Source organism: Pogoniulus pusillus, chromosome 19 (assembly GCF_015220805.1).
Source record: "Pogoniulus pusillus isolate bPogPus1 chromosome 19, bPogPus1.pri, whole genome shotgun sequence".
Lineage (NCBI taxonomy): Eukaryota > Metazoa > Chordata > Aves > Piciformes > Lybiidae > Pogoniulus > Pogoniulus pusillus.
In genome coordinates, this window is record NC_087282.1 from 23459612 (window position 1) to 23475381 (window position 15770).

The 15770-nt window shown below is 56.9% G+C and overlaps 1 protein-coding gene across 1 annotated transcript in view; it reads left to right on the forward strand.

The window, feature by feature from the left end:
- DOCK11 (dedicator of cytokinesis 11) overlaps positions 1-15770 on the forward strand; it is a 149304-nt gene that overhangs the window by 30033 nt on the left and 103501 nt on the right. The window contains 3 exon segments of the mRNA XM_064159646.1: positions 2125-2194; positions 9586-9681; positions 13221-13355. Of these exon segments, the coding sequence (XP_064015716.1) occupies positions 2125-2194; positions 9586-9681; positions 13221-13355 (301 nt within the window).

Genomic DNA, 15770 nt, shown 5'->3' on the forward strand with positions numbered 1-15770 from the left:
TCACTCAACCCCTTCAATCAGCTAAACCATGGCACTAAGTGCCTCATCCAGCCTCCTCTTAAGGTCATCTGGACTGTGGAAGTGCCAAAAAACCTGTCTGGGCCGCTGCTGAGGCTGCTGGCACACTGGCAGCTTGTGAAGGGCTTGTGCTTGTTAACTGCTCTCTTCTGGGGAGCCCCTGGGGACATGGAACAGCAGAGCAGCAGAGGGGCAACACTGCTGACCAGAGTCCACAAAGATGCTCAGGGACCTGTGAGGAGGAGAGGCTGAGAGCCTTGGGGCTGAGAAGAGCAGCCTGAGAGGGGATCTGATCAATGCTGATCAACAGCTAAAGGGTGGAGGTGGAGAGGATGGGGCTGGGCTCTTTTCGGTGGTGCCCAGGGGCAGGACGAGGGGCAATGGGCACAAAGTCAAAGGCAGGAGCTTTCACTCAAACAGCAGCAGGGACTTCTTCAGTGGGAGGGTGCTGGAGCCTTGGAGCAGGCTGCCCAGAGAGGTCGTGGAGTCTCCTCTGGGCAGATTCCAAACCTGCCTGCACACTTTCCTGTGCCACCTGCTGTGGGTGACCCTGCCTTAGAGGTGGATTGGCCTGACTGATCTCTGAGAAGTCCCTTCCAAGCCCTCCCATGCTGGGATCTTGTGAAATATTAAAATCTGTGACTAATCATAGAATCATAGAACCAACCAGGTTGGAAGAGACCTCCAAGATCATCCAGTCCAAGAGACCTCCAAGACCTCATCCAGCCCAACCTAGCACCCAGCCCTAAGTGCCATGTAGCACCTTTTAATACTGAAAACTGAAGCAGAACACAAAGATGATTTCAAGTGTTCAAGTACTAGACAGATGAAGAGAACTCTTTGTCCCCCAGATGAAGATCATGGCCTACTCTTCTTCTGATTGACCTCTCCCTCTGTACTTGCCCTGGTCCTCCTTCCACACACAAAAGACCAGAGCTGAACAGACATGAGCCCTAACAAAGCTGAGTGGTTCCAAAGGGTTCCAGTGTTCAAAAGAGTCACTAAATCAACCAGGTTGGCAGAGAGCTCCAGGCTCAGCCAGCCCAACCTGGCACCCAGCCCTGCCCAACCAACCAGACCATGGCACTAAGTGCCCCAGCCAGGCTTGGCTGCAACACCTCCAGCCACAGCCACTCCACCACCTCCCTGGGCAGCCCATTTCAGTGCCAATCACTCTCTCTGACAACAACTTTCTCCTCACAGCCAGCCTAGACCTGCCCTGGCACAGCTTCAGGCTGTGTCCCCTCCTTCTGCTGCTGGCTGCCTGGCAGCAGAGCCCAACCCCACCTGGCTACAGCCTCCCTGCAGGCAGCTGCAGGCAGCAATGAGCTCTGCCCTGAGCCTCCTCTGCTGCAGGCTGCACCCCCCCAGCTCCCTCAGCCTCTCCTCACAGGGCTGTGCTCCAGGCCCCTCCCCAGCCTTGCTGCCCTTCTCCAAACACCTTCCAGCACCTCAGCATCTCTCTGCAATGGAGGAGCCACTTAATCTTTAATCTGGAGCCCCTGAGAAGCTGTGGGACAACTGTAACTGCAGACATTTTAAGATCTTGACAGTTTCTGATGTCTGCCTTTGCAGTTCTCTGTGCCCCAGGTTGGGTGGTTTGATGCTAGCTCACAAAACATGGGGTGCAGGAAGCTTGACCTCTTCTGCACAGCTCAGCGAGAAGAGCTCAGCTTAGCAGGCATTTCTCACTGCCAACAGCACAGAGCCCCATCCACTTACGAGTGGAACCAACTCTGCCTTGCACACATGGGTGGGGGAGGTCTGCCTTCTTGCTGCCTAACAGTGCTTAAGTTGTCTGGCAGAGGCTGCTCTTGCTTCTCCTTCAGCAAGGCTGCAGAGGGCCTGGGTGCCGCATCTGCGCTGCAGGCACAGGTCAGCAGGCAGCCAACGAGGAGGAAGCTGGTGACCTGCTCTTTGTGCTTGGTTGCCAGGGAAGGCACTCAGAGCTTAGCTTTCTGCACCTGCAGAGGACTCCAAGCCTTCTGCAGGAGGGCAGCTTGGCTGTGCTCTCTAGCCTGGGTTCTGGGGGCAGCACCCCCTCGCTGCCGGGGAGGACTCTGGCTGGCTCCAGCCGTTCCAAACGAGCATGTGTTGTGATTCCAGCAAATCCTTTAGGCCAGACAAGATTCCAAGCCACCTGTTTGAAGTTGATGAAGACTTGGAGAAGGATGAGGTAAGATTTCTCTGCTCTAAGATGTGTGTTAAAAAGCAGACTTCACCAGGCAAGGGGAGAACTCAGCTCCCAGCAGTGGTTTCCTGGTGAGGTGCTTCATGCTGCGAGGACAGGACCAAAACTGGGAGTGTGGTTTCTTTCAGAGCATGGCAACATATTCCCTTGGAGCCCAGGATGCCCTGAGTGGGCTGGAAAGTTAGCCCTGATATTTGCCATGGTACACTGCAGCAGCATAAGGGAAAAACAAAGGGAGCCAAACGATTGCCATCGGTGCCATGGGCAGTGGCACTGAGGCAGCCTCAGGGAGTCTGCCACTGACACCAACCTGTGTGGTGTGGCTGACAGCTGGAGGGCAGGGATCCATCCAGAGGGACCTGGACAGGCTGCAGAGCTGGGCCCAGGCCAACCTCAGGAGGTGCAGGTGCAGCTTCCTGCATCTAGGTTGGGGCAATCCCAGGCACTGCTATAGGCTGGGCAGTGAGTGGCTGCAGAGCAGCACTGGGGAAAGGGACCTGGGGGTGCTGGGGGATCAGAAGCTCAACAGGAGCCTGCAGTGTGCACTGGCAGTGCAGAGAGCAACCAGAGCCTGGGCTGCATTGAGAGCAGTGTGGGCAGCAGGGCCAGGGAGGGGATTCTGCCCCTCTGCACCCTCTGCTGAGACCCCACCTGGAGCACTGTGCCCAGGTCTGGAGCCCCTGGGACAGGAAAGGTCTGGAGGTGCTGGAAGGTGTCCAGAGAAGGTCTGTGAAGATGAGCAGAGGGCTGGAGCTGCTCTGCTGTGGGGACAGGCTGAGGGAGTTTGGGCTGTGCAGGCTGGAGAGGAGAAGGCTTCCAGGAGACCTTATTGTGGCCTTTCAGTGTCTGCAGGGGGCTGCAAGAAAGCAGGGGAGGGACTTTTTAGGCTGTCAGGTAGTGATAGGACTGGGGGGAATGGATCCAAGCTGGAGGAGAGCAGATTCAGAGTGGATGTTAGGATCAGAGTGGTGAGACCACTTCAGCATCAGAGTGGTGAGACCATGGCACAGGTGGCTCAGGGAGGTGGTGGAAGCCTCATCTGTGGAGGTGTTTAAGGCCAGGCTGGATGTGGCTCTGGGCAGCCTGCTCTAGTGTGAGGTGTCCCTGCCCATGGCAGGGGTTTGGAACTGGCTGATCCTTGAGGTGCCTTCCAGCCCTGACAGCTGTGTGATTGTGGTTACTCAGCAGCAGAGTGTAAAGCACGCAGGAGGGTTACAGCTGGGTTACAGCTGGGTTACAGCTGCCCTCTGCTACTGGCTGCTCCTCTCCAGAGGGTGTCACATCACCTGCAGCTCTTCATGGCTGCTGCCCATGCACTGTGCTCTGGTCCAAAGGGGTTTTGCTTCCCCTGGACCTTGCTGTGTTTGTGTTCACCTGGCTGCAGGTAAGGCTGCATCTCTTGGGGCTGAGCTGCTGGCTCTGACTCTGGGACATCTCAAACCTGGTGGTCGTTTTCATAGAGTCATAGAAGGGGTTGGGCTGGAAGGCAGCTCCAAAGCTGAGCCAGCCCAGCCCCTGCACTCAGCAGGGACATCCTGCCCTAGAGCAAGTTGCCCACAGCCCTGCCCAGCCTCACCTTGAGTATCTCCAGGCATCGAGCCTCAACCACCTCCCTGAGCAACCTGCTGCAGTGTTCCAGCAGCCTCCTGGTGCAGAACTTGTTCCTCACATCTACTCTAAATCTCTTCTTCTCTAATTTCAAACCATTGCCCTCATCCTGTCCCTGCAGGCCTTTGGGAACAGTCCCTCTGCAGCCTTCCTGTAACCCCTTCAGGTACTGGGAGGCTGCTCTAAGACCTCCCTGCGGCCTTCTCTTCTGCAGGCTGAGCACTCCCAGCTCCCTCAGCCTGCCCCTGTAGGGGAGGTTCTGCAGCCCTCTGATCATCTTTGTGGCCTGCTCTGGACCTGTTCCATCAGCAACATGTCCTTCCTGTGTTGAGGGCTGCAGAGCTGGACACAGCAGTGCAGGGGAGGTCTCAGCAGAGCAGGGTGAAAGGCAGAATCAGTGCTGTGGGTCTGCTGGGCACACAGCTGGGCACACAGCTGGGCACACAGCTGGCCAGCCCAGCTGCCACATTGCCTTCTGCATGTCACATTTGCCACAAAGGGGAGGGGAAGATTTTTCTGTCTCAAGTTCCATGTGAAGCTTGATTCAGATCTGTGACTTTAGGAAGGGTTATTTTGAGGTGGGAAGGGTTGACCACAACTGTTTGAAATCTGCACAATACCAAGAAGCTGCTCCTGGGGGACTGCTAGAGGGAAGGGGAAGTTTCTTTCTTACACAAGTGAAGATCTGATCATAGAATCACAGACTCAAGCAGGCTGGCAGAGAGCTCCAGGCTCAGCCAGCCCAACCTAGCACCCAGCCCTGCCCAACCAACCAGACCATGGCACTCAGTGCCCCAGCCAGGCTTGGCTGCAACACCTCCAGCCACAGCCACTCCACCACCTCCCTGGGCAGCCCATTCCAATGCCAATCACTCTCTCTGACAACAACTTCCTAACAACATCCAGCCTGGACCTGCCCTGGCACAGCTTGAGGCTGTGTCCCCTTCTTCTGCTGCTGGCTGCCTGGCAGCAGAGCCCAACCCCACCTGGCTACAGCCTCCCTGCAGGCAGCTGCAGGCAGCAATGAGCTCTGCCCTGAGCCTCCTCTGCTGCAGGCTGCACCCCCCCAGCTCCCTCAGCCTCTCCTCACAGGGCTGTGCTCCAGGCCCCTCCCCAGCCTTGCTGCCCTTCTCCAAACACCTTCCAGCACCTCAGCATCTCTCTGCAATGGAGGAGCCCAGAGCTGGACACAGCACTGCAGGGGTGGCCTGAGCAGTGCTGAGCACAGGGGCACAAGAACCTCCCTTGTCCTGCTGCCCACACTGCTCCTCAGCCAGCCCAGGATGCCATTGGCTCTGCTGCCCACCTGGGCACTGCTGCCTCCTCTGCAGCTCCTCTCTCCCAGCACCCCCAGCTCCCTCTCTGCCTGCCTGCTCTCAGCCACTCTGGCCCCAGCCTGTAGTGCTGCTTGGGCTTGTTGTGGCCAAAGTGCAGAACCCTGCCCTTGGCCTTGTTCAGTCTCATCCCATTGGCCTCTGCCCACCTGGCTACAGCCTCCCTTCAGGTAGCTGCAGGCAGCAATGCTGGCTCTGTTTCCTGCACCTCTCTCACAGCTGCTCTCTGCTGCTGCCTGCAGCAGGTCAGAGTGAGGAGGGAGCAGCCTCTTCCTGCTGGTGAGCGGCAGGAGCAGAGGAGATGGCTCCAAACTGCCCCAGGGGAGGCTCAGGTTGGATGTCAGGAAATATTTCTACACTGACAGCTTCTCAAACGTTGGCACAGGCTGCCCAGGGCAGTGCTGGAGTCCTCCTCCCTGAGGGTGTTCCAGCAGCCTGTGGGAGCTGTGCTTAGGGACATGGTTTAGCACTGACCCCACAGTGCTGGTCCTGATGAGCTTGCAAGTCTCTTCCAGCAGCTCTGTTCTGTGAGCCTGTATATGCCAGCACACCTTGGGGCTGAGCTGGGATGGCTTTCTCCTAACTGGAAACCTGGTTTGAAGTTTGGCCTTCATTATTTTTTTGGCTGCATTGTTGGTTTGCATTGCCTCATTGTCCTGAGGGACTTCAGCACTGCTGTGGGCTGGAGCCTCTTAGCAGGAGAAGGACAAAAATACTGATGGAGGCAAATATCCTGCTGGTTAGAGTCCCAAAATACTCAATCCAAGAGAACTTACTGATGGTGAGGGTGGAAAAGTGTTCCTGCTGCTTTGGCATGCTCAGATCTCCAAGACAGCTGCTGCAGTTTCCTGCTGGACCATTTACATCAGGATTCTGTCATGGAAGTTCAAGGCAAAGCAATCCCTTGGTGAAGCAAAGGTCAACCACTACAGAGGACAAATCATGGCTTGTTTTACACAGGCACATCAAGCAGGAGCCAGTGTGCACTGCCACTGGCAGCTGGGCAAGTTAAAAGGGCAGACCTGTCACTTAGGGGCAGGAGATGCTATTTACCAGGCCCTTCAGAGCTGAGCAGCACAGTCCAGACCCACCTCTCCTGCTGGGTCACTGCAAGACCCAGGGCAAGTCTTTCTTTCACCTGTCTGGGAACTCATTTCATAGAAACACAGAATTGTTGTGGCTGGAAATGACATCTGGGATCGTCCAGTCCAAGCAGCAACCCAACCCCACCACTGAATCAAAGAATCACAGACTCAAGCAGGCTGGCAGAGAGCTCCAGGCTCAGGCAGCCCAGCCTAGCACCCAGCCCTGCCCAACCAACCAGACCATGGCACTCAGTGCCCCAGCCAGGCTTGGCTGCAACACCTCCAGCCACAGCCACTCCACCCCTCCCTGGGCAGCCCATTCCAGTGCCAATCACTCTCTCTGACAACAACTTCCTCACAACATCCAGCCTGGACCTGCCCTGGCACAGCTTGAGGCTGTGTCCCCTTCTGCTGCTGCTGGCTGCCTGGCAGCAGAGCCCAACCCCACCTGGCTACAGCCTCCCTGCAGGCAGCTGCAGACAGTATGTAGACCATGGCCACCAAACTCTGGCAGGGAGAGACTGGGTGCCCACACAGCTCAGAGCAGCAGTCTGTGCAGCCCTCCCAAGGGCAGCAGGCAAGCAAGCTCCAAAAGCATTCCTGGCAGCTGCCAGCAGCCCAGCCTGCCACAGTGGGCACTGCCTGCTGCACCCCACCCCCTGCTCACTCCAATCCTAGAACCCTAAAGATTGGAAAAGCCCTCTGAGATCATCCACTCCATCATCAGCCCAACCCCACCATGGCCATCAAGCCATGGCCCCAGCTGCCATGGCCACAGGTTCCTTCAGCACCTCCAGGCATGAGGACTCCACCACCTCCCTGGGCAGCCTCTGCCAATCCCTGACCACTGGCACCAAAGACATTTCACCTCAGCTCCAACCTAACCCTCCCCTGCACAAGTTCAGGACATTCCCTCCCCTTCTGTCACCTGAGACTAGAAGGCAGAGCCCAACCCCCAGCTCACTGCAGCCTCTTCTCAGGGAGCTGCAGACAGCAATGAGCTCTGCCCTCAGCCTCCTCTGCTCCACCCTGCACACCCCCAGCTCCCTCAGCTGCTCCTCCCCAGCCCTGCTCTCCAGACCCTTCTCCAGCTTCATTGCCCTTCTCTGGACCTGCTGCAGCCCCTCAGTGTCCTTCTTGGAATGAGGAGCCCAAAACTGAAGCCAGGGCTGAAGCTGTGGCCCCTCCAGAGCTGAGCACAGGAGGACAGTCCCTGCCCTGGTTCTCCTGCCCTGGTGCAGGACAGAATGGTGTGCCCTCCTTGCCCACCTGGGCACAGCCTGGCACATCTCCAGCTGCTGTCACCCAGCACCCCCAAGGCTTTCTCAGCTGGGCACTCTCCCCAAGCCTGAAGCCTTCATGGGCTTGTTGTGACCCAAGTGCAGGACCCAGCACTTAGCTTTGTTCACCCTCACACAGCTGACCTCAGATCATCAACGCAGCTTGGCCAGGTCCCTTTGCAGACCCTTCCTACCCTCCAGCAGCCCACCACTTCCACCCAGTTTAGTGTGATCTGCAAACTGATGAGGGTGCAGTGGGGTGAGCTGCCCACTGGAGTTGTGTAAGGGCTGCTCTCCCTTTCTGGGACCATGGCAGAAGAGCAGAGTTGGACATCCCAGCTCCTGTGCTGGGACCTACCTGCCTGCCTGGGTCACTTGAACCTCTGTGTTTTGCTAACTCCATTTCAGCTGTGGAGGTTTGGTGGCTTCTGCCTAGTTTTAAACCAGGGAGTGGGGTTGTGCAAAAGGCAATGACAGCCTGAGGCTGCAGCTCTGCCTTTTGCAACTTCCTAAACAGACCATGGGGAACACTTCCTTCTTCCTCAGGTTCTTGAAACCCTGGGTTGAAACCCACCATGAACTTCCTCATTGCCAAAGCACTCTGCAGCTCTGGCAGCACAAAGGTCATAGAATCAGAGACTCAACAAGGCTGGAAGAGAGCTCCAGGCTCAGCCAGCCCAACCTAGCACCCAGCCCTGCCCAACCAACCAGACCATGGCACTCAGTGCCCCAGCCAGGCTTGGCTGCAACACCTCCAGCCACAGCCACTCCACCACCTCCCTGGGCAGCCCATTCCAGTGCCAATCACTCTCTCTGACAACAACTTCCTCCTCACAGCCAGCCTAGACCTGCCCTGGCACAGCCTGAGGCTGTGTGCCCTTCTTCTGCTGCTGGCTGCCTGGCAGCAGAGCCCAACCCCACCTGGCTACAGCCTCCCTGCAGGCAGCTGCAGGCAGCAATGAGCTCTGCCCTGAGCCTCCTCTGCTGCAGGCTGCACCCCCCCAGCTCCCTCAGCCTCTCCTCACAGGGCTCTGCTCCAGGCCCCTCCCCAGCCTTGCTGCCCATCTCCAAACACCTTCCAGCACCTCAGCATCTCTCTGCAATGGAGGAGCCCAGAACTGGACACAGCACTGCAGGGGTGGCCTGAGCAGTGCTGAGCACAGGGGCACAAGAACCTCCCTTGTCCTGCTGCCCACACTGCTCCTGAGCCAGCCCAGGATGCCATTGGCTCTGCTGCCCACCTGGGCACTGCTGCCTCCTCTGTGGGCAGCAGGGCAAGGGAGGATTGTGCCCCTTGGCTCTGCTCTCCTCACACCCCACCTGCAGTCCTGGGGGCAGTTCTGCAGCCCCCAGCACAAGCAGCATATGGAAGTGTTGGAGATAGTCCAGAGGAGGCCACCAAGATGCTGAGAGGGCTGCAGCAGCTCTGCTCTGAGCACAGGCTGAGAGAGTTGGGGCTGTGCAGCCTGGAGAGGAGAAGGCTTCCAGGAGAGCTTGGAGTGGCCTTGCAGGATCTGCAGGGGGCTGCAGGAGGGCTGGGGAGGGACTATTGACAAGGTCTGGGAATGGCAGGAGGAGGAGGAATGGGTTTGAAGTGGCAGAGGGGAGGTTGGAACTGGATGTTAGGAAGAAGTTGTTTGCAGTGAGGGTGGTGAGAGACTGGCACAGGCTGCCCAGGAAGGTTGTGGAGCACAGAAGCACCCAATGTGATCTTTGCTTCTGTGCTCCACAACCTCCCTGGAGGTGTCCAAGGCCAGGTTGGGAATTCTAGTGGGAATTGTCCTTGCCTATGACGGGGGGTTGGAACTGGCTGATCCCTGAGGTCCCTTCCAACCTAAACCATTCTGTGAGTCTATGAAGCTGTTCCTGACCACGGCTGGGGGTGGAGGTGATGATCTCAGAGGTCCTTTCCAACCTGAGCCTTTTATGTGTCCTCCTGTGATTCATTCCCCATGTTGCTGTATTGCTGCAGTCCAACTCTCCTGCTTTCCAGGGCAGCCTTACCTGTGTGTGCCAGGGCAAGCTGGCATGGAAGGCAGCTGAGCTGACCTCTTCTTGCTCTCTTTCAGGATTCCTCATCCCTGTGCTCCCAGAAGGGTGGTGTGATAAAGCAAGGCTGGCTGCACAAAGCCAATGTCAACAGCACAATCACTGTGACCATGAAGGTGAGTCTGATCCAGCCTGGCACCAGCGGTGAGGGAGGCACCTGGGGAAACTCAGAGCACAGCCCTAGAGCAGCAGGAGTGCAGCAGCTGGCTTTAGATGGGCACCTTCTAGGTGTAGATCTTGCAGAGTACCTGCCCTGGTTGGAGGCAGCCTGCTCTAACAGGCAGTTGGATACTCACCAGCCGATTCAGCAGGCTGAACCCAGCCCAGTATCCCAAGGTAGGCTAAAATCCCAGCCTGGTGACAGCTTTTAACCCTTCCCTCCCCAGAATACAGGACTTCAAACCATGGTAGGCAAGCTGAACAAGAAGAGAAAGCAGATTCTTGTGAGCCAAGGATGCTCCCTGGGCCCCAGAAGAGGAAGGCAGTTTGGCTCACGGAGGCAGCTGTCCTGCAAGGGCTCTCTGCACAGAGACTTCCTTGCTGCTAGGGAAGAGGTAGAACTGAAGCAAGCCTTTGGGAGCAGGGCTGCTGCTGCTGAGGCAGGGGAGCCACAGCTGCATTGTCTCCACAGGCTGGTTTAGCAGGTGCTGAGGAGGTCAGGAGTTGCACGGCAGGTTTGTGCTGTGGCACTGAGCCTCCACCCTGCAGCTGCCTTGTTACGGCAGGGAGAGAGCATTAGGGAGCTCTGCTCAGCTGTGCAGCTGGAGGGTGGCTGCAGCGAGGCTGCCTCCAAGGATGTTAGCAGACCTCAAAAGGCTGTGCCAGGGCTCAGTGCAGTGAGTTAGGGCAGGACCCTTCAGAGAGGTCCTTTGAGCCTGAGGCTCCCATGGCTGCTGCTGAGCTGGAAGGCGACAGAAGGCTCTGCATTTGCTGCTCCTCTGCTTTTCCCAGCAGCAAGGCTGAAGCCTTTTCCACAGCTGTATCTTCTGGAGGAGTCACCTGAGCCACTTTTGACTGAGCCTCTTGTGGTGGTGTTTTGGCCTGAGTGCCCAGCAGCGTGGATGTGATCTGACCCGCAGTGGTGTCAGGCAGTTGCTGAGGTGCCCAGAGCCTGCTGTGACACTCAGCTACCAGAGTGGTGAGCAGTGGCCAGCTCTGAGACGGGCCTGGGCCCCCTGTGTCTTACAAAGCACCTCCTAGGGCACATGGCAGAAACCTGAGGGCCTTCAGCATCGTCAGCCTTGCAGCCAGTTTGAGACAGGGCTGTGCAGGGCCAGCTCTGGAGCGCTGGCTGCGGCAGGGCTGTGCTGTGCGTGGGCAGTGTGTGCTGCAGAGAGGCAGCCCAGCAGCAGGCTGCACTTGGGCTGCAGCTGCCAGCCTGCGTTTCACACTCACCTTGCTCCTGCAGACACCTTCCTTGCTTTGGCTCTGCTCTCTTGCTCTCGGCTTTGCAGCATGTCACTGTGCTTCCCTTTCCCTTTCCCTTTCCCTTTCCCTTTCCCTTTCCCTTTCCCTTTCCCTTTCCCTTTCCCTTTCCCTTTCCCTTTCCCTTTCCCTTTCCCTTTCCCTTTCCCTTTCCCTTTCCCTTTCCCTTTCCCTTTCCCTTTCCCTTTCCCTTTCCCTTTCCCTTTCCCTTTCCCTTTCCCTTTCCCTTTCCCTTTCCCTTTCCCTTTCCCTTTCCCCTTCCCTTCCCTTCCCTTCCCTTCCCTTCCCTTCCCTTCCCTTCCCTTCCCTTCCCTTCCCTTCCCTTCCCTTCCCTCTTCTTCCCTTTCCCTTTTCTTCCCTTTCCCTTTCCCTTTCCCTTTCCCTTTCCCTTTCCCTTTCCCTTTCCCTTTCCCTTTCCCTTTCCCTTTCCCTTTCCCTTTCCCTTTCCCTTTCCCTTTCCCTTTCCCTTTCCCTTTCCCTTTCCCTTTCCCTTTCCCTTTCCCTTTCCCTTTCCCTTTCCCTTTCCCTTTCCCTTTCCCTTTCCCTTTCCCTTCCCTTCCCTTCCCTTCCCTTCCCTTCCCTCTTTTTCCTTTCTCTTTTTTCTTAAACCTTCTCCTTCTCTTTCTCTCTTTCTCCCTCTCCTCTTTCATTCTTACTCTCTATCTTTCTGCCCTTCTCTCCTTTATTTCTTTTCTTTCCTGTGTTTTTCCTCCCTCTTCCCCCAGCTGAACTCCCCCAGTTCTGCAGTCTTCCTCCTCCAGCTGTGGTGCTCACCGACAGCATCCGCAGCCTGCTCAGAGAAGCTGTTCCCTCTGCTCCCGGGCTCCTGGCACTTCTTTCCAAGGGTCACAGTGCTGTGGCAGCTCTTGCTGGCAGCAGTGCTGACAGGGAAAGTCACCAGCTGGGCTTTGCTGCTTGCTTCTGCACTTCCTTTGGGGCAGAGTTCAGAGGATGCAAATGGTTTAGCACCAGATCCCGCAGCCAGGGGGGTGTCAGCCCTGTGACACACAGAGAGACCCACCGTGGGTTTCTGTAGCATCCAGTGCCAGAGTTCCTGAGACTGAGTCCATCAGTGTTCCAGCTGGCATCGTGCTTGCTTGCCATGGAGTTCTGTGCTTCCTTGAACTAAAGGCTTAGTTAGATCTCATAAATCTTAGAACTCACCGAGCCTTGGAGCGCTCCAGCAGCCTAAGAGGCATCTAAATGATGCCAGAGGTTACCTGGCAGAGGGCTTAGGTTACCCTGAGGGCACAACTGCAGTTCTGTGCCAGGTTCGTTGAACATGTGCTAGTGTCAGCAAGGCTGGCAGCAGAGCACTGCCAGCAGAAGTCTCCCATCTGGGAGGTGGAATGGCTCTGTTCAATGTGCAGCTCTCGCAGCTAGAGCAGAGGAGTGGAAATGCTCACAGTGCCCCTGGCCCCAGCTTCTGCAGGCTTCTCCTCAGACAGACATCTAGCAACTGGGCAAGGCAGCCTGCTCCTTGCACACCTGGCACCAGCTGGGCCTGCCACAGCTGCTGCCAGAATGGGCTGCTGCATGCTAGTCCAGGCCCTCTGCCTGGCCAAGGGGAAGGAAGATGTTCTGGAGAGCTTCATAGGTTTATTTATAGCTGTGACTGTGGCAGAAACACAGACAGAGGAGCACTTGTCCCAGGCTTTCTGAGGTGAGGAGTGAACACCAAGCCAAAGGCAGCTCATGAGAACAGGTTTGTAGGGAGAAAAGAGAAGATCAAAGCACCAAGCCCAGGGAGCCCAAACAGTTGGATGGGTTACAGTGTCCCTTGGCTTGCATCCCACTGCTAGACATTGCCATGTGCCTGTTCCAAAGCCTTTGGAGAGCTGCTTTGTCCTTCCAGGCCAGGTCTTTATCACAAAGGCTCTGGAAATAGCTGCTCTAGGGTGGAATGAAGCTGCAAGTGATGTGCTGAGCTGAGTTTAGTGTGCAGCCTTACCCTGCAAGGATAAAGGAGGCTGGAGGCAGCTGAAAGACCAGCTGGCAGCCCTGGGGCTTCCCTTCAGAGGGGCAGGCTTTGATTAAGCACAAGGCAGGGAGCTGCTGAAATCACTCTTTGTAAAACTAAGTCACCCTCAGAGGGGTGAATCTGTGAGGCTGCAGGGCCCAGGCTGAGGATGCCCTCGCTGGCAGCAGGGCAGATAGCGCAGGTGTGGCTGTGGTTTCTGGAGCACTGCAGAGTGGCAGCACCGATGAGCAAGGCTCTGTACTCTTGCAGGTGTTCAAGAGGAGGTATTTTTACTTGTCACAACTGACAGATGGCTCCTATATCCTGAATTCCTACAAGGATGAGAAGATCTCAAAGGAGTCCAAAGGCTGCATTTTCCTGGATGCCTGCAATGATGTGGTTCAGGTAGGTGTGGGCTCTGCAGGGCTGCACCTGGCCTCCTGCACTGCCAGCTCTGAGGCAGAGCTCTTCCCCCCACCTCTCTGCCTTGGCTGCATTTACAAACCAACCCTCAGCTGTCAGCAGAAGGCAGGTAAGGGCTTCTGTGACGGTGCCCTGCTTTGGGCCAGGGAGACAATGACAGTCAGAGGGAGATGAAAGCCTTTAAGCATTGAGTTAGGTCACAGTGGACTCATTGATCATGCAGCCAGAGCAGGGAGAGCAGCAGCACAGGGAGGGGATTCTGCCCCTCCACTGCTCTGCTCAGCCCTCACCTGCAGCACTGCCTCCAGTGCTGGGGAACACAGCACAAGAACCACCTGGAGCTGCTGCAGAGGGGCCAGAGGAGGCCACCAAGGTGATCAGAGGCTGCAGAAGCTCTGCTGTGGGGACAGGCTGGGAGAGTTGGGGCTGTGCAGCCTGGAGAAGAGAAGGCTGCAGGAGACCTCAGAGCAGCCTTCCAATACCTGAAGTACTGTACCCCTGAGCTGGGGAGGGACTTTTGACAAGGGCTGGGAATGACAGGACTAGGGGGAATGGATTGAAGCTTGAGAAGGGCAGATTCAGACTAGATATTGGGAAGGAATTGTTGAGAGTGAGGGTGGGGAGGCACTGGCACAGGTTTGCCCAGAGAGACTGTGGCTGCCTTTTCCCTGGAGGTGTTCAAGGCCAGGTTGGATGAGGCCTTGAGCAAGCTGTGCTGGTGGGAGGTGTCCCTGCCCATGGCAGAGGGGTTGGAATGGGATGATCTATGAATCCATGCATCTTAATGGACTTGCCCATCTGGATCAATTCTATGACTACCTCATCTGCTGTCTCCCTGCTCTATCACTCTTCTGTACCTGCTTACAATAGGTCAGTTGCCTTCCAAGACATCCTGAGGGTTGAAGCCAGTAAGTAGTTGGTGTGACCTAGACTCTGGCACCTTCCTTCTCTGCTGCTTGCACCAGATTCTTGTGTCTCAAACCACATCCCAGTAAGTGCAGGGTTCTACACTTGGCCGACAACAACCCCAAGCAGCACTACAGGCTGGGACCAGAGTGGCTGAGAGCAGCCAGGCAGAGAGGGAGCTGGGGGTGCTGGCAGAGAGGAGCTGCAGAGGAGGCAGCAGTGCCCAGGTGGGCAGCAGAGCCAATGGCATCCTGGGCTGGCTGAGGAGCAGTGTGGGCAGCAGGACAAGGGAGGTTCTTGTGCCCCTGTGCTCAGCACTGCTCAGGCCACCCCTGCAGTGCTGTGTCCAGCTCTGGGCTCCTCCATTGCAGAGAGATGCTGAGGTGCTGGAAGGTGTTGAGAGCAGGGCAGCAAGGCTGGGGAGGGGCCTGGAGCACAGCCCTGTGAGGAGAGGCTGAGGGAGCTGGGGGGGTGCAGCCTGCAGCAGAGGAGGCTCAGGGCAGAGCTGATTGCTGCCTGCAGCTGCCTGCAGGGAGGCTGTAGCCAGGTGGGGTTGGGCTCTGCTGCCAGGCAGCCAGGGACAGAAGGAGGGGACACAGCCTGGAGCTGTGCCAGGGCAGGTCCAGGCTGGATGTTGTTAGGAAGTTGTTGTCAGAGAGAGTGATTGGCATTGGAATGGGCTGCCCAGGGAGGTGGTGGAGTGGCCGTGGCTGGAGGTGTTGCAGCCAAGCCTGGCTGGGGCACTGAGTGCCATGGTCTGGTTGGTTGGGCAGGGCTGGATGCTAGGCTGGGCTGGCTGAACTTGGAGCTCTCTGCCAGCCTGCCTGAGTCTATGATTGTGTGATAAGTCCACATGGATGTGCAGCCCTTTGGGACTTAGGATCTGCAAAGGGCTTGGAAGGTTCTAGGAGGTGGTGTTTGTACAGGGCTCAGACCTGGGCTGGCTTTCTTACGCTGTGGGTGAAGTGCAGCACTGGGTTGCTGCTGGACCCTCTGCAGTTGCTGTCTGAGAAGCTCAGAGCATCAAGTGTGGTGGGGCTGGTAGAGGGGGGCTTAGATTGCTGCAGTGGTTTGCCTGCCGTGGCTGAGGCAGAGCTGTGCCTTTCGTGTCTCATTCTGAGCACAGGGCACGCAGCAGGGCAGGTGCCCAGGCAGGCACAGGTTGTGCTTCCACGGCTGCCTCGGCTTTGCCTTGGCTTCTGTTTGCAAACTGCTGTCTGAAGGCCAGCTGAGCTCAGAAGTGGGACACTGAGCCACTGCTTTTGAGCTTATTGAGTCTTAGAGTCATGGAATAGGAAAAGCCCTCCCGGATCATCCAGCCCAACCCTCAGCCCAACACCAGCATGGGCACTAAACCATGGCCCAAAGAGCCTGCTCTGTGCCTCAGCATCTGCCCTCCTCAGGGAGCAGATAGATCACAGAATATAGAACTGCTTGGGCTGGAAAAACCTTCTCAGACCATCCAGTCCAACCCTCAACCCAGCCCCACCA